The sequence below is a fragment of the Pezoporus flaviventris genome, unplaced genomic scaffold (assembly GCF_033815535.1).
Source record: "Pezoporus flaviventris isolate CSIRO_AGI_PZ_B2104156 unplaced genomic scaffold, CSIRO_AGI_Pfla_v1 ptg000054l, whole genome shotgun sequence".
In the NCBI taxonomy this organism is placed as follows: domain Eukaryota; kingdom Metazoa; phylum Chordata; class Aves; order Psittaciformes; family Psittacidae; genus Pezoporus; species Pezoporus flaviventris.
In genome coordinates this window covers 6,362,627-6,384,166 of record NW_026892602.1, presented here as the reverse complement: position 1 = coordinate 6,384,166, position 21,540 = coordinate 6,362,627, and the positions used below count along the sequence as shown (strand labels likewise).

The following is a 21,540-nucleotide window of genomic DNA, read 5'->3' as shown; positions in this document are numbered from 1 at the left end:
AAAAAAAATAAACCCCTTACCTCCATGAATTATGAGCAGGGCCTCTGACTTCAGACTGAGGAGCCGAGAGGCTGAAGAGAGAGGCACAGCCAACTTAACTGGATGCACTTTTTAAGACTATGAAGTAAGAAGTAATTGAATTATTTAATCATATTACGCATACTGATACTTGAGAGGTGTTGCTGCTACAGAGCAGGGATTTCTTTGTTGACAGTCGCATGAGCAGAATAAAACCATAAGCAAGTGCTCAGGATATCTCAACTATTGATTTTGGGTTTCTCAAAGTATGAGAAGAAAGTGCTGCTGACAGGTCCTGGATTATCAAAGCCAAGGATTTTTTTTACCTAAAAATCACATGTCAAGGCTAACTTCATTGTCTTGACTCACTTCAAATTCAAAAGAGAGATAAAAATCTCTCCCTGGAAATGCTTATCCTCCTCAAACACTTATCTTAGATCGGTATCAATCATTCATTTTCCCTAGACAGCATCTCAATGACTATATTAAACAAGACACCTTAATTTTAGACAGATACAAGTTCTTTGAGATGAGTTCAACCTTAAGCTCCTGGAGAGATACAGTCTAAGGTCAAGATTCCCACCACCCCCTAAAACATTGTATTTTCACCCTGGGATCCCAGTGCCCCTGCAGCACAGACAAATCCTCATCTGCAGACCTTAAATTTACAATGACAGCATTAATAACCCCTTTGACACAGACCTGGGCTGCAGGAACAGTTATGTTAACTTCTTTCTCTCACTGCCCATCTGGCTAGACTTGGTCTAAGATCAAGAATGGAAACTCTTGCATCCCTTGTTTTATAAGTGATTAACCAGTCTGAGGGGTAAGGAGGCACAAGCCCATCTCTCCCATGGCCTGAGTAAGGGATCTCAGGCTTAGAACAAAGAGCACAGGAGCAAGCCTAAGAGGCAATCCACCACTGTTCTCACTCTTACTGACCCAGCACTATGCAAATTATCACGAGAAAATCTGCACAGCATTTATTGTTGGAAAAAATGGTGACATCTACCCTCTCTTTTCACCTTCAGTATTCCCCAGTAAAGAACAAATATCATCACTGGCAATGCCTTTTCTGAAGCAGTCACCTGTCCTGAAGGAGAGCAGGCCCAAGTGCCTTGTTCACTGAGATAACCACAGTAGGAGAAAGCTTGGCTCCATATTAAAGCTTTCTATACTTTATTCTTTCCTAAACTGCACCATAAAAAAAAAAAAAAAAAAGAGTGGTGACTTGAACTTAACAAGTGTTCTCAGTCCATATCTCAGCAAAGAGACACAAAGACTTGACACCACAATGGAATAATTACACATTTTCTCATCATGTTCTGGTACTTACAATGTTCCAGGTCACAGCACTGAGATTATATGTACCTTTGTACTTATATAAAGTTCTTCCAAATATGTATAATAACTTATTTACAGCTCCAAGGAAACCATAGGTACAGTTTTCACAAACACCAGTACCACATTTTTCTCAGCTCCCTATGCCTTCTATCACTGTTGTTTTCCAAAAGAATTAATAGTGAACCTTGTTATGTCATCGTGTATTATTCCAGACAGCACTAATTTGGGAATACACATAAATAAACTTCACACATTAGTTACTGGAAAATGAAGAAATTACATCTTTTCAAAATGAAAAAGAATTCCCCTCTCAGATCAAGCAGAACCTTAAGTTGGCACTTCATGACCTTTGTATTTAAAAATCATTTATTAGCCACTGGATTGGAAATGAAGTTGAAACAAGTACTATGCTTGCTAACGACTCCTTCTTTCAGGTTTCCTGAAAAAAAAATAAAAATTTTAGGTGGAGCTACATGAAATCACTGTGGTCCAATTAACAAGGATCTCACTCTTCAAGCTTACAAACGAGAGATTACATTAACACCTGCTAAGAAAGAAAACATTTTTAGATACCTTCATCTGAACCTGCTTGACATTGACTTCAGACTCCTGCCTGGCTCTCAGAAGAAAATTGTTGTGACTGACAACGTGTATTTTTCATTTGGGTTTGGGAGTGTGAAGACTTTGTCAGTCCAATATTTTTCTCTCACTGGTATTTATGCGTAATTCACTTCAAAGATAATACAAGTTACATACATGCGTTGACAGGAGAATAGTTTCATAAATGTAAAACTGTTGAAGGAAAACCATTATGCTTATGGGAGGTAAATGCTGCATGTGAACATACGACACACACAGTGCGCTGTAGGGTCCTTCAAGGGTTTTGTCCAACATATACCTAAAGTGGCATGTGTAAGTAACTCCTTTGTGGTTTATACATCAAAATAAACTGAACTCTTGGGCCAGTACCTATATTTATAACATCTGTGCACACAGGAAAACATTTCTTTGCATTCATCAGGAAAACAACCATGCAGCTGCAGCAAAAATACAACCCATCAGATTAAAGTAGCACTTCACTACAAACTCTTGCAACAGCACTGCAGTAGAAGGCAGCAAGCACTGATTTTTAAAACACTTGTACGTCTGAGAAGTTGAACTTTCTGAAGCCCAAAATTATTGGGAAAAAAAAACAAAACCAAAAACAAACAAACAAAAAAAAAAACAAAACAAAAAAAAACACTGAAATAACTTTGTAAGTGTTTTGTTTTGACAGTGTTCCTCAGGAATTCAGCATACTTAGCTGAGAAAATGCTAGCAGTTAAATCTATTCAATGTCATGACACACAATATTGAAACATAATTGCTCCTAAGTGGTTGACAACTGGCAAGTACTTTTTACATGGATAGAGAAAAATTTATGCTATCAAATGGAAGATACTGTCAAAAGTTTGATTTTAATATAAATGAAAATGCTACATGAGGACTCGATAAGGAAAAAAGCTCAGCAGTAACACTTCTATAACCACATATTTAAAAGGCTTTGAAGTGAAGAATCATTACGTCAAAAAAAAATTCTCTGAAAGATAAAAAAATAAATTACAGCATGAATATTAACAAGTTATCAGATTAGTGAATTTCAAAGAGTAGCAAAAAACAAGCAGCCAATGAGTGGCCTAGTTTAAAGAATGTCTTACCAATCATATGGTTAGCAACATGGATTTGTATCTCCCTCTCATTCTCAAAGGTCATCTGGCACTTGATGCATTGATAGGTCTTTTTCTGTTTAATAACAAAAAAGAGGTTAGAGAAAACTGCGCTGCAGCGTAAGTCAAGTGTGATCATGAATATAGAATGCTATATGCTTCAACCTTCCTCCACTGAGGCCTTCTCTGCTCATATATCCCCAACATGACACCAAGTTGGGCTGAGCTCTTTTGAGACCATAAATATACCCTCTAATTAACAGCCTGCTTTAGGAGAATTTTTAATTTCAACTTTAAAAAATTCAAGTTATAGTACTTGAAACTCTGATTGAGTGCTTAAGCCATAATAAGATTGTTCATGTCATTTAAACCATTACAGTAAAAATTCCTGTAGAGTGAAATAAAAGACATTGAAAGGTAACTCTGCTTTCAGAAAAGTATCAACTTTCTCTAAATAGTTCATCTTTACTTAAACTCAAAATACAGTAGGCAAAACACCTATAGTTAGTTTGGGAAGTGAAAGGAAAAAGTATATATTTGCAATGGTCACCCATCAGAAATCCTGCAAAAACTGCATTACCACAACAAATTATTTCCTAGCGCAACCTGTTGTGCATTTTCTCTATCCCAGAGTTATACCAGGGAGGCTTAGCTGCAGAAGGCAGGAGACAGTGTGAAGAGGCAATTATATGAACCATTTATTCAAATAGGGAAAATGGGGTTTGCACTCAGATTGACAGTGGTGTTTGTACTTGTGCAACATGACAGGAAAAAATCTAAGAAATAATTTCTAGAAATTAAAATGCATGTTGACAAGTTAGACACCCAAGTTAGGAAAAAAATAAAACATTAATGCTAAGTGTTTTTTTGTATATTTGCAGAAACTCATTTCCCAAAGCAGGAGTATGATGCTTTGGTCTGATGTGCATGCTCATTGACTGCATGGGAATATGCTATCTAAATACACATCTTTTGACGTGCAATTTAGAAAAATTGGGCTTTTTGTGCCCACTTCTTCCTAGAGAATAACTCCTACTGCAGCATTTGCAACCAGCCATGAGCATGCAGTCCATATCCATACAGCCAGTGTGGATGGCAGCAGAGTGTATGTGAAAACTCCAAGTGCTGGCCACAAGCTCAGTTAGCCAAGGAATGGATGAGAATCCCAGGCTATTGGCACTGAAAAACCCAATTCAGTAAACAGCATCTGCTTAACTTTTTTGAAGGTGGTTTTTGTGCACTTTTAGATGCAGCTGATTTTTTCTTACAGCCTCTGCTCCACACCTATGTATAGAATCCCATTTTTAGGACAGCAGTAGTAAGTCAGAAGTTTTGAGTTTAAACAGAGGAGTTGCTGTAACCTCTGAGCATGGGATCCAATTTCCTTGAATGCCTGCTGAGGAAAGAACAAATTAGGTGCTGCCAAGAGCTTCTTAACTACTTCCCATGTCATCAATGGCAACAAGTTAGCCTGCTGGAGGTTAATGAACATTCTGTAATACCGTAATAACAAATGCACCAGTCTATGGATGTTATGCCTATTCTATGAATTCTGTACACAGTATGTGTTTAGACATAGGCAGGCCCTTCCAGGCTAAAATAACAATGGGCGATTAACATGATAACAGGAAGAAGGCTGCACTTCATTGGCCGAAACCTGACACAGCCAAACATATAAAAGGAAATAGTTTGGACTGGCTAGTTATCTGTAGGCAGCTATCCTCCTGGAGTCCATTTGGAAATCAAGGCTGTTAATGGAAAAGCAGCTGGACTTCTGCAGCTCTCTTCTTGGGAGTCTCTTCTGGCAGACAAGCACAGCACACACACATACACACGTCCTCTCAAATATGCTGTCATACACATGCTGAGGTCTCCTAACTTTAAAAACAAAGCGAAACACAAAAAACTTTGGAGGAGAAAAACAGGATTTGGGCAGTGAAGGACTCATATGGTCACATTTAAAACTTGAAATCATCCTCTTTAAAACTTCAAAGCTGACTAAGTCTTGTGCTTTGTTCAACACTTATCTCTGTTTTGAGGGTTCCATAAGTAACTACCTAAAAAGGACAATATTTCAGTTCAACTCTATTTCAAACCTTTAAAGTTATATTAAACACAAACAAATGATTCATTTTTTTTAATTTATTTTGGTGCTTCTGAAAGCTACTTGCTAACAGATCTGGAGACAGGATGTCTTTGTTTACCCACAGACCCAGTGTATATTCCGCCACACCATTTCACAAACTTATAAAACACTCCACTTGGCGTGAGACCCCTCAGAGAAGATGGCAGATTTCAGTGTTCCTCTTGGCATTATCTTCAGCTTCAGCTGAGACACATGCATGCACAAGAGTAGCTTAACTGAGGCGATGGCTCTTGTGACAGGCTACCCTGCTCAATATGGAGCACGATTATTAAATGGCCTTATATATGCCATCAAACAACTACAAGTAGATTAGCACCCAAATGTATATGCAAGAGATAGAAGAGCTGATTTCTTGGCTCATTAATAATTCTCTTTAAAAGAATGTTACAAAACTAGACTTCCATTCTTAATAAATAGGGAGCACTAGTTTGAATACAAGGGTGTGTTATTTGTGGTACCAAATAAGATCTACTACTGGTTTTGTGGGTACTGTGGCTTCACAGGCATTATTAACAGGTCAGTAATCTCTTTTTAAAGTTCTGTCTTCAGAAGTGGTGACAACAAAGGTGCCCAGACTCCAAGGAGCTAACAGAGTCTACATGATTGCATCTAGGTGACAAAAGAGACCAAATGAGCAGGCATTCAGCTGAGACTTCGATCCCCATTAAGTCAAGATATTTAATTCTAACCTTGGCACAAAATAGTAATAATAACAATAGAGGGTTCTGCTTTCTTTCCTAAAGTAACTATTGTTCCCATGGGTTTTCCAGACTGTCCTCCTTTAAATCTGGAAATGGTTTCCTGTTCTACAAAGAAAATATTCCTCCATTCAAGTGGATTTACAAGGGAGGAGAAGGGGTTTGGGGGAGAACAAAGAGAAGGAATTGAGTCCAAGAAAGTATGAAGGAGAAAAGGAACTGAGTAAAGAAGCACAATAGGGTTCATTCTTCCAACTTCCTATGCCACCTCCTTTGCTTCTTCAATCCAAATAACCTAGGTGCAATAAAAATATAACACCATTCAAGATGGAATTTAATGGAAGACATTGTCAACATTGAACAAATACTGTTGATGATAACTAAGGTACAAAATAAGGATAAATCTGTGTAAGAGAAAGAACAGCTTGAAATGTTTCTAGTATTAGAAGGGGCAATGAGAAATCTCAGTCCTAAACAGCTAGTCACGTTTCTCAAGATATGCACATTCCTCTATAAAACATCTTAAAAGGAATTAATAGAATATGTTCAAAACTGAAGCTCCTACGCACAGAAATATGTTCAGAGAAACATGAAAGCATTACCTCTGATACCACTGTAATAGAATTAGAAAAGGTTTTGAGCTATACATGTGTCAGGTACTGGAATTGTACCTCCACTTGTGATGCTCATCTAAAAAAAAAAACAAAACTTTCAGTCCTATCCAAACAGAATAGCTCATATAAAACTATAAGAATCAAACAAAAAATGATGTTAGAGCAATCTTTTACTGCTAAGGTATATTTTATTTACTCTTCTTAGTGATGCTTCCTATGGAAGACCATTGATTTGACTTAAAATCTCCTAATAACAAATCCTCCAATGCAGATGCTGCCATGCACACAAGGCAAAAACTTTGTCCATCTGGATCTCTATCTTGTTGACCATCAAGATTGGATCCTACTTAGAAGTCCTAGAAACAAATGTGATCAATTCACAGAAATTTCTTCCGGGTTGATAGCTATACTACAGTGTTACTGAAAAAGACAGAATACAGCAGCATTTTCAAGAGTTAGATGCTTTCTTTTATTCTTATGGATTAAAAAAAAAACAAAAACCAAACTGCCAAGCAATTCTGAGTGCTTTTTGATCCTCATCTAGCTGTCTCTAACTGATTTTCAGAACAAAACCTCCAAAAGTTCAATAGTAAACAATTGAAACATGATATAATAAGATATTCATACTCTCTTTGTGGTGCTATATCCATGCACATATATACACAAACATTAACACTTACAGTAAACAAGAATTGTTTTCTCCTGCTTTTTTTCCTTTCCCAAATATTTTCTTTTTTTATTCATCAAGAGCTAATATTTGTTTTCTTCCTTTCATTCACTTTGGGGTTAAATCTTAATTTTATTGTTTTTCCCCTGAAATTCCTTTAGGCTTCATGCTCATTTCAACAATTCAAGAAGTAACCAACTGCTGGTGGAGTGATTTCTGACACTGAAAGAAGTTACAGATTTTTTATGTCATCATCATCTTTTCCATCTGCTTGGATTTCATTCTGCCTATTCTTATTTACTCTGAAATATATACTCACTACTTAAAATCTAATCTCCCTACATTTTCTTTCTTACTGTACCTTGCCCTAATCTTCAACTGCTTTTCTGTTAAGGAAAGAAAAATCAGTAAGGTGTTTAAAAAAGAAATGTAGAAGTGCTCATGAACTGGAGAGAAGCAGCTTTTTTCCTCTGGACATCTGCAAATTATTCTACATGCATTGTGCACTTAAGATTGCTCCAGTAAAATGGTATTTTACCTGTGCGCAGCATACTAACAAGATGACAAGAGAGATTGTGTTCAACTTGCTTAGTTTTGCTATGAAACCAATGAAGTTAATGCTATTCCTGAAATAGGGAGATTTACCATTCTTTGAAAACTCCTAGGCTAGGGAGACACAAAGAGCAGTCATTGCCTTGAGAAACCTGAGCGAAACATCAGTAGTTTCCATGTGAACTGATATCAGAATTCAGGTCTTGTACCTATAATGAAGGTTAAGATAATGAATTATTCCCAATAACAATATATCTATTCCTGGCATACATATCATAAATGTCTCTAATATGCACATATGTGCAGGCCATAGACACCTGTTGAATGTACTATTTGACATCATCACAAATGCCAATTTTTCATTATCTTCTACAAAAGAACTAAGACCTTCCCTCATGGGATGAAATTCAAAGCATTTACCTTATTGAAGAACTTAAAACTCTCCCTTGAGAGAGCAAGTATGGAAGCTGTCACTGAAAAGAAAGAGTTAAAGCAAGAAATAGAAGCAGAAAATGGCAATGTAAGCTGCTTCTGATAGTCGACAGAAAAGGTAATACCTTAGGCTATAAGCACAGCCATATGAAGTAAGAATTAGTCTTACCTAAGAGAACAGAGGTGTTTTAAAGAATCTAGAAGAAAACAAAGGCCTGAGGAGGAGGAAGAATGACCTAGCCAGAGCCCAAGCCAAATTCCCAAGAGGTATCACACTGAAGGAGGGATACTTCCATTCCTCATTCTCCTGCAGAATTAGGTGTGTGCCTGGAGGCTTAATCATACACTTACCGCACACAGAGGGAACAATATCTAGTTGTTTAACTAAAAAAGCAAAAAATTAAGAATTAAACTTTCTGTGGGATTTGCTCAGAAGCCAGGAAAGGGGCGTTGATGCCACCGAGTGCTGGCACAGGCACTGGCATGCTCCGACCTGGCCACAGACAGCCCAGCTCTACCAAACACTGCTGCCCCATATGCCCCAGCACCGAGGCAGCACTACCAAGTCCAGCTGGACACGCACACAGCCTGCATCATCTCTAGTGCAGGCATCTCAGTCTGTGTCTTCATGCCATACTTAGGGTCTTCTCTTGCTAACTGAACCTCCAGTGTTCTGGTTGAATGGTATTTTCAAGTTCTTTTAATGCAGTGAGATGGAAGAGTGTTTGTGGGTGCTTTAATTAGCAGATTGGCATAAACAGGCTTCTATGGCTGGAATTATTCATTAGGAGTTGGGTGCCTAATTTCCTTAGATACTTTTGAAAATCTCACCCCATCATGTTTAATTAAAAGTGTCAGATGATATCAATACTCGGATGCGTCTGCTGTTGGTCTCCCGAGAAGATTTCCAAAATCTACTTCTCATTCCATCTGTTCCTGACAGAGGAAGGACTGACTTGGCCCATTCTTGAACCAAAACTTCAAGAAATAATTTTAAAAGACTATAAACTGCAAATGATATTAATCTCCTTAGTAGGCTTCTGAAACCCTTCTTGGATCTGCATGGTCCCAAGAATCTCTTAAGCTAAGAAACATGAAAGCAGGCTATCTGCAAACATTAAAGGAAAGCACAATTAGATGTAACCTGCATTAGACAATTTCTGCATATGCTAAGAAAACTACTCTTACAGGAGAGCCATGAAGCAGATCCTTTCAAAATCACTTTGCAAATCATCCACACACACATACATGCACACATGTATGCACACAGACATCCAACAGCCTCACAATGTTCACTCTGACAGCCATCCATAGCAACAAGCTCTTTGGCACAGAAATTTGGTTTAAGTGAGAATTTGGGGGGTAGGGTGGAATTCACTAAAGTTTTCCTTTGAAGTTCCTGTAAGATTCTGCTCATGTTTAATTTGCTGGTAGGAACTCAACTCTCATTCTTGAAGTATGACAGATCATTTTCTTTTTTTCTGTTTTGGGTACTCAACATCTCCTTTTTTCGTGGGAATCTTCCAGCTTTTCCAGATCTGCCAGTTCAGAAGTATCAGAATTCATGGACAAACTCAATCCCCACCGTTCAAGTGTCTCAGCTCTCTGTTGGTAAATCTAGGGCAGTTTTACGACGAAAAAAAACTTGTGCACTGCCACTAGAAATCAAGAAGCCTGCAAGACTGCGCAACATTTAATTTTTCTATGTACCTTACTCTACCTTTTTTCCTCTTTTGTTGGATTTTTTTGTAGCACAAGTAATTTTATTAAGTGACAGTTAAAAAAAAAATAACAGTAGATCAGTTCTGAGTCGCATTGAAGGTCTATGTTTTATCCCTCAGACATTTTAAAGTTCACCTGTACTTACTCTGGGAACAGGGGACGTCTGGGTACCTTTCCTTTGGCCACTAGTCTCGGGCGTCAGGTCTCGGTGGTCTACCTGGATGTGGCTCTCTAGGTCTTCAGCAGTTTCAAATTTGACACTACACTCTGGACACCTCAGACTGCCACACGGTCTCTCGTTCACCTCCTGTGGAGCCAAGCCCGAAGACTGTCCGTTGGTGCTCCTGGTCATGCATCCAGCACACAGGCCGTAGGGAAGGCCATTCACATCCAGCTTTACCAAGTCCTGCTTATTCCGGAACTCCTTCAAGCACAATGCGCACTTGTAGAGTTTCTGCAAGGCCTGGCCATTGGGAGACGAGGTTGCAGAGTTTCCTGCCAATTTCTGCATATGGAACGTCCCATGAATTTTCAACTCAAGGGTAGAGGTGACTGTCTGCATGCAGACAACACAGCGAAACCCAGTGAGGGAGTTTCTGAGATCTGGATGCATCTGGCAGTGCTCAATAAATTCCTCCTCACTCTGCAGCGGCATTTTGCAGATACGACACGTCCCTGTATCCAAACTCTTGCTGTGAGTGACTTTGTGCTCTGTCAGGGTCAGGAGTGATGGAAAGCGTTCCCCACAGATGGGGCACATGTAGTGCTTGGCTGGGCCGCGATGGGTCTGCATGTGCTCTCTCAGGCCATTTTCTGAGAAAAAGGTCCTTGAGCAGATATTACACTTGTGGCTACCTTTGATGAATTCTGCTTTCTTCCTAGAACAGTCATCCTCCCCAGGCCTGATGTTATGGTCTCTCAAACGATGGTTCTGCAAGAGGACCTCCATAGTGTAGGCAGCCCCACAAATGTCACAGCCATACATGGGCTCAGAAGCATCTACATCATCTTCGCTGGCTTCATGACTGTTGGAAGTATCTGGATTCTTCATTAGCATGTTTTGGATATCTGCCCCTTCTGTCTTCTTATTAGTTGGGGTCATGCCATTAGCTGTACCATTCTCCGCACTAGCATCAAAAACACAGTGTTTTTCCCGCAAGTGCTTTTCAAGCAAGATGATGGCATGAAAAGCTTTGCTACAAAACTTGCAGTTGTATTTTTTGCTGTGGGTTGTGATGTGACACTGCAGCTCTACCTCTGTGCTAAAGGTCTCCCCACAGAAGATGCATTTGTGAGACTTTGATGGATTCCCCAGGTGACTATGCTTCACATGGATCTGGAGATCCACCTCCTTCCTAAAATCCCAGTTACAGGCTGTGCAACGATACATCTTCTTTTCATTGCTATGCTTGACTGCCAGATGCACTTGGATAGATACCTTGGAATCAAAAACTTCTTGGCAAAGGGTGCAGTGATACAACACAAAAGTATGCATGTCCAACAAATGTTTCTGCAAATCATCCACCGAAGAAAACTGTTTGTCGCAGCTCTCACATACATAATGAGTTGAAGTCGTCATGTAATGCACAGTGAGATGTTGCAGAAGAGACTCCTGGGAATCAAAGTCTTCTTTACACTGAGGGCAAGACTGTTTCCTCAACAGCAACTCCAAATGCAACTTTAAATGGGTTTGAAAACTTTCAAAATTTGAGAACTTTAGATCACACTGATTACATGGGTATTCACCATTAGACACTGAATTTACGCTAGCAGAAAGACGTTGCCTTTTAGGGGAAGAGACTTCAACATCAGAAGAAACTGGACTCTGCTCTGCTTTTGACTTCTTATTGTGTGCCAGAGGAATGTTCTTGTGGTTTTCTTTAATATGCTTTGTAAGCTTCAGAATGGAGCCAAAAATGGGGGAGTTTGTGCAATAAGGGCATGAATAAACTTCCATAAAAGACTGTGTTGGCTGAATGACAGGAGAATCCAATTTTGAATTTCCTACATTGCAGTGAGTCTGCTGAATATGCTCAGTCAAGGTTGCTTCGGTCAGAAAGCCCATGGAGCACTGGTTACAGAAGAAAGCATTGTTGCCATCTTGAGGGGTTGCATTTGGTCCACAGTGAGTAATACGGATGTGTTCTTGTAAGCTGTTGATATCTGCAAACATCTCTGGGCAGTAGTTACAGTGAAAGGCAGAAATGTTGCTAAACTGCATCATGGGATAGGCATGGGTTTTGTGCACTTTTCTCACATGTTCATTCAAGTTGTACAGTGTAGGCATGGAATCAAGGCAGATCTGGCACGTGTGGCTTTGCTGAGGTTTGTCTGCGTGAATGGTCTTCAGGTGTATCTCCAGAACAGCAAGGCTGTTGAAGTCGCGCTTTGAGCAGTACGGACAGCTGTAGGTAACTTTAGACCAGTTCTGGTTTTCCTCTCTGTCCACAGACCTCATTTTCTTTTGTCCTCTCAAAGGCTTTAAGGTTGAATCTGGGGTGGAACCTCTTTCCACCGACGCACTAGAGTCAGGTGTTGCACTGCTCATGGACGCCACGCTCCCCAAGACTGGGTCAGGGCTGATGCTGTGATTGCTGGAGTCAGGTTGTCTGTGGCTGTCCAAGTGGCAATACACATCCTCCACTGAAGAAAACTGCTCTGGGCACATAGGGCACTTGTGTTTTTTGTTGGCATGGGCTTGATGAATGTGTGAGAGCAGAGAGTTTTCGTCTGCAAATACTTCAGGGCAATGAATACACTGCAAATCTGCCTTCTCGGAAAGCTGTGGGTGGCGTGTCATTACGTGCTTCTCCAAATCTTCAGTCTGACTGAATGTCTCTTCACAGTAATCACACATAAAATCATCTTTTTTCACCTCTTTCTCAGTCTTTGCCATATGTTCCTTGTTCTTTTTATGAGCTTGCATGTGACTCTGCAATGAGCTGGTAGATGAAAACCCACGTTTACACACAGTACACTTGAATGGTTTGCTGGAGCTGTGGGTTTTCAGGTGAATTTTGAGGTGGTCGCTGCGAGAGAACGCAGCCTCACATTCATGGCAATGGTATTTTTTATCCCCAGTATGAAGCTTTATATGGCGATCCCTGCTTCTCTTGTGCTTAAAAAGCCGGCTACAGTAGGTGCATTTGAAAGGTAGTTTGTCACTGTGGATTTGCTCATGCCTTTTAAGGTAGCTCAGGCGAATGAAGGACTTATCACAAAACTGACAGGGATATGGCAGGCCAGTCCCCCCTTCCTCCTCCCCGATGCCGAGATCACACCCATCTCCTATCATCTGAGTGGGTGATGCAACATCTTTGCTGGAGGGAGATGAAGCCACCCAGGAGAGTTGTGGGTCGTCATCACCATCTGTAATGGGAAAGCAGAAAGGAGATTAAAAACAATTCCCAGTGCATCTGTGAAATAAGGACAAAGCTCTCAACAACACTATGGGCTTCTGCTACTACAGCATTAAAAAAAAAAAAAAGGCAACTAAAAAAAGAGATCTTGAATTTCAAAGGAGGTATAGATGTACACATAACTCACAAATATGTCAACATACAGTATTAATAAAAAGCACTCTTCTTTAGCAGGTCTAACACCTGCCTACTGTAAGGTAAAGCAATAAACAATGACTAAAGAAAGCAAAACACAATGCGCAATGAAGCAATACAAACATTTTGAAAAGCTACAGTGTTAAGTGATCACCTGTCATTTTGTGGGTCTTTTAAAGCTACATCAAGATGATTTTAAGTAACGTCTCCATTAAACAAAATCCTCCAGTTTGTCTCAAAATTTTAACAGAATGAAAGACTGCTCAAAAGCAGAGTCAAACATCTCGGTGAAATAAAAGCATCAGATTTGAGACAGCTCAAGAAAATCACAGAAGAGATCTGTACCATTACCAGATTTGCTTACATGAAAGGTAATGTTGTCTGCTTGGCACAAAACCATAAAAATTAAAAAAGCCCAGAAAATCACTACTGGAGATATCAAGACGTCACAAAAGAATCAACTTCAGGACAAACCAGCAATGGCCCAGCCTCTGTTCTAATAACTATTTCCTTTGCTCAATATGAGGCTTTGGAAAATACTTTATAATTTGGTATTACCATAAAGAAACGCAGCACTGACTCCAGCAGCAAAACTGTCATTTTAGGAAAAATACATAAATGTTGGCAGTTTTCATAAACAGAATAGTTAACAAGAAACAGAAGAGAGGTCAACTATCCTAATTCCAATAAAGTGGAGATGTTGAGAGAGGCAAAAATGCCACTAGTCTGATATAAAACTGAACCATGGAACAAAGCAAAACCAAAATCCATGTAAATGAGGGAAGGCACTGACCACATACACATTTGGAGATTCAAAAAAGGAACTGGTTCTCCAGATACATTGTCTTTATAAAACATTTAATGTGTCTACTTCAGCTCTTACTAAAACAAACCCATAAAAAAATCCCCAACTGTGCATGTAGGCTGCCACACGCACGCTCCTCGTGCCTGCCAACTAGGGAGTCACCAGGCAGAGAAGAGCACATGTACGGTGGAGAAGATCTCAAAGAAAGGCTCAGCTAATGAGGAAATCACCACTGTAAGAGACTAGCTCCTGTGGCATTGTTTGCTGTGGCAAAGACCTCCTTTTCAATCCCAAGAAAAGAGAGAGCAGAGCTACCCTGGAAAAACTAAACCAAATAATCACACACCAAACACCTTTCCCTGCACAACTGGGCTGCCTGTTTTCTGGATGCACGAGTCGCGCACTAGGTCCCCTTGCCCTGTCCTCCCAGGGAGCTCCACTCCCCCACTTAACTAAACCTCCTGCTTCAGAGAGATGCTGCATACCGAGAACACGCTTCCTCCTGCTCCCAAAACGCACCCTGTCTCTCAGCAAGCACCCGCGCTTCTAAGATGCTCAAGGTCTTTGTGCTCCACTAACTCCCTCGAGCCTGGCAGAGCCCGAACCTAAAACACAAGACGATCAGCCCCTGCTTTTTACATGAACTTTTTCCAGACTTTGCTCCCCCAGCCATGCACTAGTCTGTCTCTGATGCTGGAACAAAACGTCGTGTTCCCAATTTACGGCACCTCCGCCGCCTGCCCGGCTGCCGGCACAGCGTCGCTCTGCCCCAGGGAGACCCCGGCCCCTGTCTCTGCTGCCAGCCGCATCCAGGGCTCCATCCCCACGGACCCATTGCCATGGCCGGCAGAGGTAAGAAGGCAGCCGGCTGCCAGCCCCTGGATTAGAGGCCCCAGGGAGGTGCCGGTAGCTCAGGGCTGGCTAATTCCCTCCTCTCACCAGCTGGGCTCCTCCAGGGGAAAAGAGACAAAGGGGAGCAAGAGGGGGATGCTGGGCCTGAACTAGGGCAGCACATGTTGAGTTTGCAACCGCTACTGCTCTCCATCGGGGGGGGGGGGGGGGGGAGAGAAGAAAATGGCAGGGAAAAAAGCACACCACCATCATGCTACTTACTGCTTGGCCTTACTGTCTGCAATTAAAATAATTTTAAATGTTCATTTTGAAGAAAGTATTACAAAAATACACACATTTTAAATACCTCCCCGTATGCAGCCAGACTACGCGCACTTCGTGCTGGGCAGTGGCAGGCAGAGGAAGGGCTGCACCATGCCAGGGAGAACCCTGAGCACTTCAAACGGCTCCAGCAAATAAAGCTGCATTGTTCAGCCTTGAAACTGGAGATGCAGTGGGCCAAATCCAGTGGTAACACAGGCTGGGCCCACTGCTTTAACTTTGCTACATCCATATGTGCTTACGCCAACCATTACACTGGCCCATCATGCAAATTGAACAAATCTGCTAGCAGGCCTCTTTTGCCTCTGAAACAAACCCATCTACCTCAAAATGCACTGTAACATTCAACTAGGGCCAGTTTCCCTCCAGCTGCTGCTCTTCAAACATATTGGGCTATTCAGAAAACAAAATCCAAGAAAGCTGGTATTACTTTGTGAGTGATGCACAAAGACGTTGCTATGCTAATATAATTTGGATTCAAAAAATTTAACGTTTCTCAGATTGAAAAGCTGGGTTCCAAAAAAAACAAATAAAAATGGAAGCACTTACATAGACAGTTGAAAGGAAAGATTATCTCCATTTGTTAGAGCTTTCACCAATTTTCATGTTTAACTTTTAGATAATTTTTATTGCATCCTTTTCTCATACTTATACAATTTAAAAAGAATTAGAAAACTTTAAAGCCCAGAAACAAAACCTACCTTGACTTCCTTACAAACAACATACTAAATTACTAAAGGCCTAAACCGAAGAAATTAGGCAAAACTCATTATCATTAATCTCTTTATAGAATGAAAAATAGCCCTGTTAATTTTAACGTGCCATATTAAATTGAAGAAAAGACCTATAATAAACTGAGAAAGAAATTCTAAGGTATTTTACCAGAGTAATATTTTAGTGGGAAGATATATTTTAGATGTGGTGTGACATGTCTAGCAACAATGTTTAGAATAATAATTCTACATTAATGCAATAAAAGGAATGTAGCAGAATGAGAAAAATCACTTTCAAAAAGGAGATTAAAGTCATTAAAAATGGCTAATCCTGCAAAGTGGGACTGTTCTAAAATAGAGAATCACATGGCTGGTGCAAGTCTTTTGTCATTTGCACATAAGAGAATCAAAACAAGTATTAAAAGGGTAAGAAGATTCAATAAAAAGTTTAATTAGTAAAAAAAGAGCATTAAGGAAGCTTCAGGATGTCAGTAGTTCTCAGGATATATGTGTGGGCCATGAAGCTTAAAGGGCCAGATTTGATAATCAATCTCAAAATGGTACAGTAATTTAGCAACTTAATGTTCAGTACGTTTACAGGACTGCAAGCATTTATCATCATCACTGAGGAGCTAATTCCAGCCTCAATACATTCAATAAATGTATTTTTCCTTCTAATAAGAGCAATTGGGCCAAACTGTAGTATAAATCATACTTCATCCTCTATTTATTTTCCAGATAACAGGAGCCAAGTTCAGAAATAAACTCGTGAAGCTAAAGCAATAAAACAAAGTCTTCAAAAAAGTGATCTCTCTTAGAAAGGAGACAAATACCACATCACAGATTGCCAGCAGTGAGCAGTACTGCCATCTCAGCATACAGTGATGATGTTGATATATTCATTATTTCAGAATAATTTTGCTAATAGAAAGAAAATCAACCAGACACAATTAAGCAAACGCAATTTCACAGTCCCTGCAAACATCTTCCTCCATCTCCCTACTCAAAGCTACCTGCAAATATGCTCCCATTAGACTCACTCCTCTGCCCAGTCACTCCCAATGCTGGGGACTGACCCCAGCACTGAGCTCATGGGCAGGGGCTGCACAGACTCAGTTCCCCAGCCCAGCTGCCTTTTCTCCTAAGAACAAAAGGTATGCACAGAGCCCGATTTGCTGAAGTTCACCCTTGCCTAAACCTTCTGTTTACCAATGTAGAGCATCATTGGATTCCCTTCCAGTGAAAAAACTCCCTTCTCTGTCTCCATTGTGCATGGAGGGCTCAGGTAGCTCTTCCAGAAGCCCTCCATACATTTCCCCCACACTGTGGGCATGTTGCAATGTGGCCAGTGCCGTATGGGAAACCATTTTTTTCCCACAGCTGTGGGTGCAAACAGCAGTACAGACTGAGCACCACGGGGCTCAGAAGAGGCCACACAATGTGCCCAGGCATCAACAAAATATCCAGGGTTTGACCAAAGAGGCAAGCTTGAGACTCCCCTCCTCAGCCCAGAAGGCATCTCCATACAGAACAATAAACCAACGAGGATAGATTTGGAAGATGCTCTTATTTTATCATGTTTAATCCTCTAGCACAGAGCTAGTACACAAGAGAAATAGTTAAATTAACCAAAACAAAAGCCCGCAAACAATTGTTGAGGAAAGGATCGCTGTTGATTTAAATTCAGACTCCCTGTTCTCTCCCAACCTCTCCATGGCAGACAAGTTAAAAATGGTCAAAGCACTCAAATTGCTTTAGAGAGCTGATGGAATTCTAGCACTCAAAAAAGTAAGTAACTTTTGAAAAAAAGCTTGGCATCATAAGACACGCTTCTGAGCTGTGTTTCAGCTCCTCATCTCCATAACAGAAAAAAGCCATCTGTTCCTCAAGGACAAATTGCAGGGCTTACTTCTGTATAGCTGTGAAACTCTCGAAACGTCCATCCTCAGATGGAAGGCCTGATAGAAATGCTATCAATTTCAATTATTATTATTACTATCACAGATGCTTAACTATATAACACAGAGATCGAGGACTGAGAAATCTGCAGTACTGATTACAGCAAATTTTGCATTGCTGCACTATGTATTAAAGCCAAGGCTAGATCATTACGATGGATTATAGTAAGAACCTCACATGACATACACGGCTCATTTACACTGCAGTGCTGGTGTGAAATAATACACGTCAAGTTTACATAGCAAATGTGTTAAGTTTCAATATTTTTAGTGTACTGTGGCAGCTTTTTACTTAATTTTTTTGTTGGAAAGTTTAGTTCCATTTTCCTGCATATTTCCCACACATTTCCCACACAGTTATAACATAGTAAATAATTAAAAATATCATTAATATTCCAAAGTCAATTTTCTGTGGAGATATTAGCTTCTCTGAATGGTTTTGTCCATTGTGGCACAGAAGGCAATAGTGGACTGTGACCACCAGCTCTTGGAGCAATGAAAGCCTTTCTATGCTGCCACCACACCTATCTCTGGGTTGTGACTGAAATCCAGCATTAACGCACACTCACACACTCTTCACTAAACGACGGGAAAAGATTGCTACAACTCATTTACAATTGCCCCTACAAAAATACCATTCAAGTGTCCCACAGAACTGGCCAACCAACCCTTAGCCACGGGACTAAGGAGGAGCCATGGGAAGCTAAGGAACTCCATATGCAGCTTCAGACTTCAGCAACATTAGCTTCTTCACAGATTTTTATTTTAAGGCACTATGCCATTTTTTAAAATATATATATAAGCATATATATAAAATGTTCAAAGCAAACCTAAAACTGGATAAAAATTTAGGAGCTGCTAAATTAAGTGGCACCACAGGCAGTACTTTCATTGTTATCTGTGACTTAAGAAAAACGCAGTTATACCTAATTACATGCTTATGTGGAAAGCATTTTTGTTGGACTAAATTACCAGTTAGTGACTCTTTTTCCAACTTCTCAGCTTTGCACTGCAGTTCATTTTTAAGTGAAATTTTTAAAAAAGACAGACGTCTGCCTCAATGGAAAGTATATATAATCTAATTTTTCTTCTCATGCAGAGAGCAACTTGGTATTTAGAATACAAAATCAGCACAAGATGTAGTGCAGAATTTCAAACATTAAACTTGCTGGGCTGTCTGCGCAGATACATGGTTACACAGACAGTTTAAACCTTACTGTCTTTGTTTAAACCTTTTTGTAGTGATCAAAGTTACATCTAATTAAGCCTTTTTTTATTCTGCAAGTTAAAAGTACACACAAAGATGTCTTTTGAATCTTCATTGATACTCAGAAACTTCTTAAGCCAGAGTAATGTGTACCTGAACCCTTGCCTCCCATTAGCAGAGATACCAAGACTCAGTAAAGACCATCGATAGGATGATACACAATTCTCTACAGATGATAAAATCAGGAAGTTATTTCTAACATTATTTTTTCTTATTTCAAACAATCTGTATTTTGCTTTTAAAAAATTAACATATCATTAAATTAGTTATTTCACACTTCGCTAAATGGCATAGTAAGTGGTGGAGGAGAAAGTTTTATGTTAGATCTAGGAATAAGCTAAATGCTTTCAGAGTTGAATCACTGTTTTTCTTTACTCCCTTTGGAAAAGCAGCAGATACTATATTCTGCTGTGCATCATGGACTTGGGACTGAAAACAGCTGCACTCTAATTACATGTAAAGTGTACCAAAACATTCCTTTTATCACAGACTGTAAATCTGTTAGCATCTGTCTCTCCTTTGTTTCTTCCACAAGATACAAGCTTGTTTCTACATTTTTCTCACCTGTAGCAGTAATTAAAATTCATTATAAATGAAAGGAGTGAACACTAAAACAAGTTCCTCTGTGTACAGTTCTAAACTCAAATTAGAAACAGCTGTTTGCTAATTCATGCAGTGATGTTTTGTCGTGCTCTGTGAATCAATAATAACTCACCCTACTTCCACCAAAATGTTAGGATTATACATATATTTTGCTTAGAAATTTGCTGTTCAGAAATGTTCAAATGCACATTTTTTTTTTTTTTAAGTGAGATGAGAAGATGATACCAGCAAAATTACCAGTGAATTAACAGAAAGATCTTAACAGCTTGCTGCTCATGCCTACCCTGCTGCCGAGAGGGTGCTGTGCCATTCCTGCCTGCTATGATACTTGCAGAGCATTTAGCAAGAAAGCACAATGTAAGACAGATGTAAAAGAACAAAACTGTACAGAGGGTCACATGCACACATCATGGATGCAATAGTCACACTGAGAGACTCCCACAAAATTAGAGTTTCAGCTATGACATGTACAACTTTCAAGCATAAGGAATGACAAAGCCCTTAGGAAAATAATCCTAGTAGAATAATTATTACTTATAATAATTAGTTAGAAAATTAGTTATAATAAACGGTAATATTAATTGTTAATAATATCTTTTCATATTGTGTTAGGCGATAACAAACTTCATATGACCCTATTGGCCTTACACTCACACAATTATATTTTGCACTTCTTGCTACTTGATGTCAACATTCATCATTATTTCAACACTTGATTATACAAAACAAAGAGACAACACGCAGCGGTTAACAGCTTTGCTGCTTCATTTTTTATCTAAACCTAAGGATACAAGGGGGGCTGTTGCAACATTCTGAGCAGAGCCCAGGGCAGATTTGCAGAGCCTGTCCTCACTGTGGCAGAACTAGGGCCACCCTAGCCCCTGCACTGCCCCCTTTGCAGAGCCAAAGACCCAGCCTGAAGCGGTGAAAGGGCATGAGCCTCCATAAAGGTCTCTGCAGTACATGCAAGGTAAGTCCTTGTCTCCTCTATACATAACGATGTTTTTTCTTTCCTTGTGTTTTGTTGCTGCTAGCAGGAAGGGTGCTTCCCATACAGCACAAACCCAAGCATCAAGACTCTGAACTGCTCGTGGAGATGTGGCCAGCAGAACAGCCTTTCTGGTGGGATGAAATGCACGAGATGAATTTCCTAGATTTATGATTTCCTGCCTCCCATCAGATCAGGCAGCTCTCAAATACAGCAGGCACCTGTTCTCAGGCTGTTTTGCTGAGCACCCTCAGGCATGTGCAGTCAGGCAGACTTGGCTCAAGCTCCTTCCCTGAGTTCATACCCATTACTGAGCATCAGACATACAGACTAGCTGCTGTTTGGAGAAACTCAATGAATACAGAAGCCAAAATTAAAGAGAGACAGACTTTTCTCCATGAACTGATCAGACTGGTGTGATTTAATTTAATGCTTTACTGTGCTCATTTTCATGTTTCTGAATTGTACTTTCAAGTGAAGATTAAGGCATCAATTACAATCCGTTTAGCTCATTCATAAAATTCATTTAAGGGTCGTATCCTGCATGGTGAGCAGGGAGCCCTGGAAGCCAGTGCTTACA

The 21,540-nt window shown here is 40.0% G+C and overlaps 1 protein-coding gene across 9 annotated transcripts in view; it reads right to left on the bottom strand.

Moving 5' to 3' along the window:
- The window catches only part of ZNF423 (zinc finger protein 423), a 235,109-nt gene that overhangs the window by 86,635 nt on the left and 126,934 nt on the right, over window positions 1-21,540 (bottom strand). For 7 of the 9 annotated variants that reach the window (XM_061469083.1, XM_061469081.1, XM_061469079.1 and 4 more), the window contains 2 exons: window positions 10,045-13,268; window positions 3,060-3,144 (listed from right to left, as the gene is read on the bottom strand). In XM_061469083.1, the coding sequence (XP_061325067.1) occupies window positions 3,060-3,144; window positions 10,045-13,268 (3,309 nt within the window). The remainder of the gene's footprint in view (window positions 1-3,059; window positions 3,145-10,044; window positions 13,269-21,540) is intronic. The other 2 variants (XR_009746157.1, XM_061469085.1) reach the window with 1 other exon arrangement.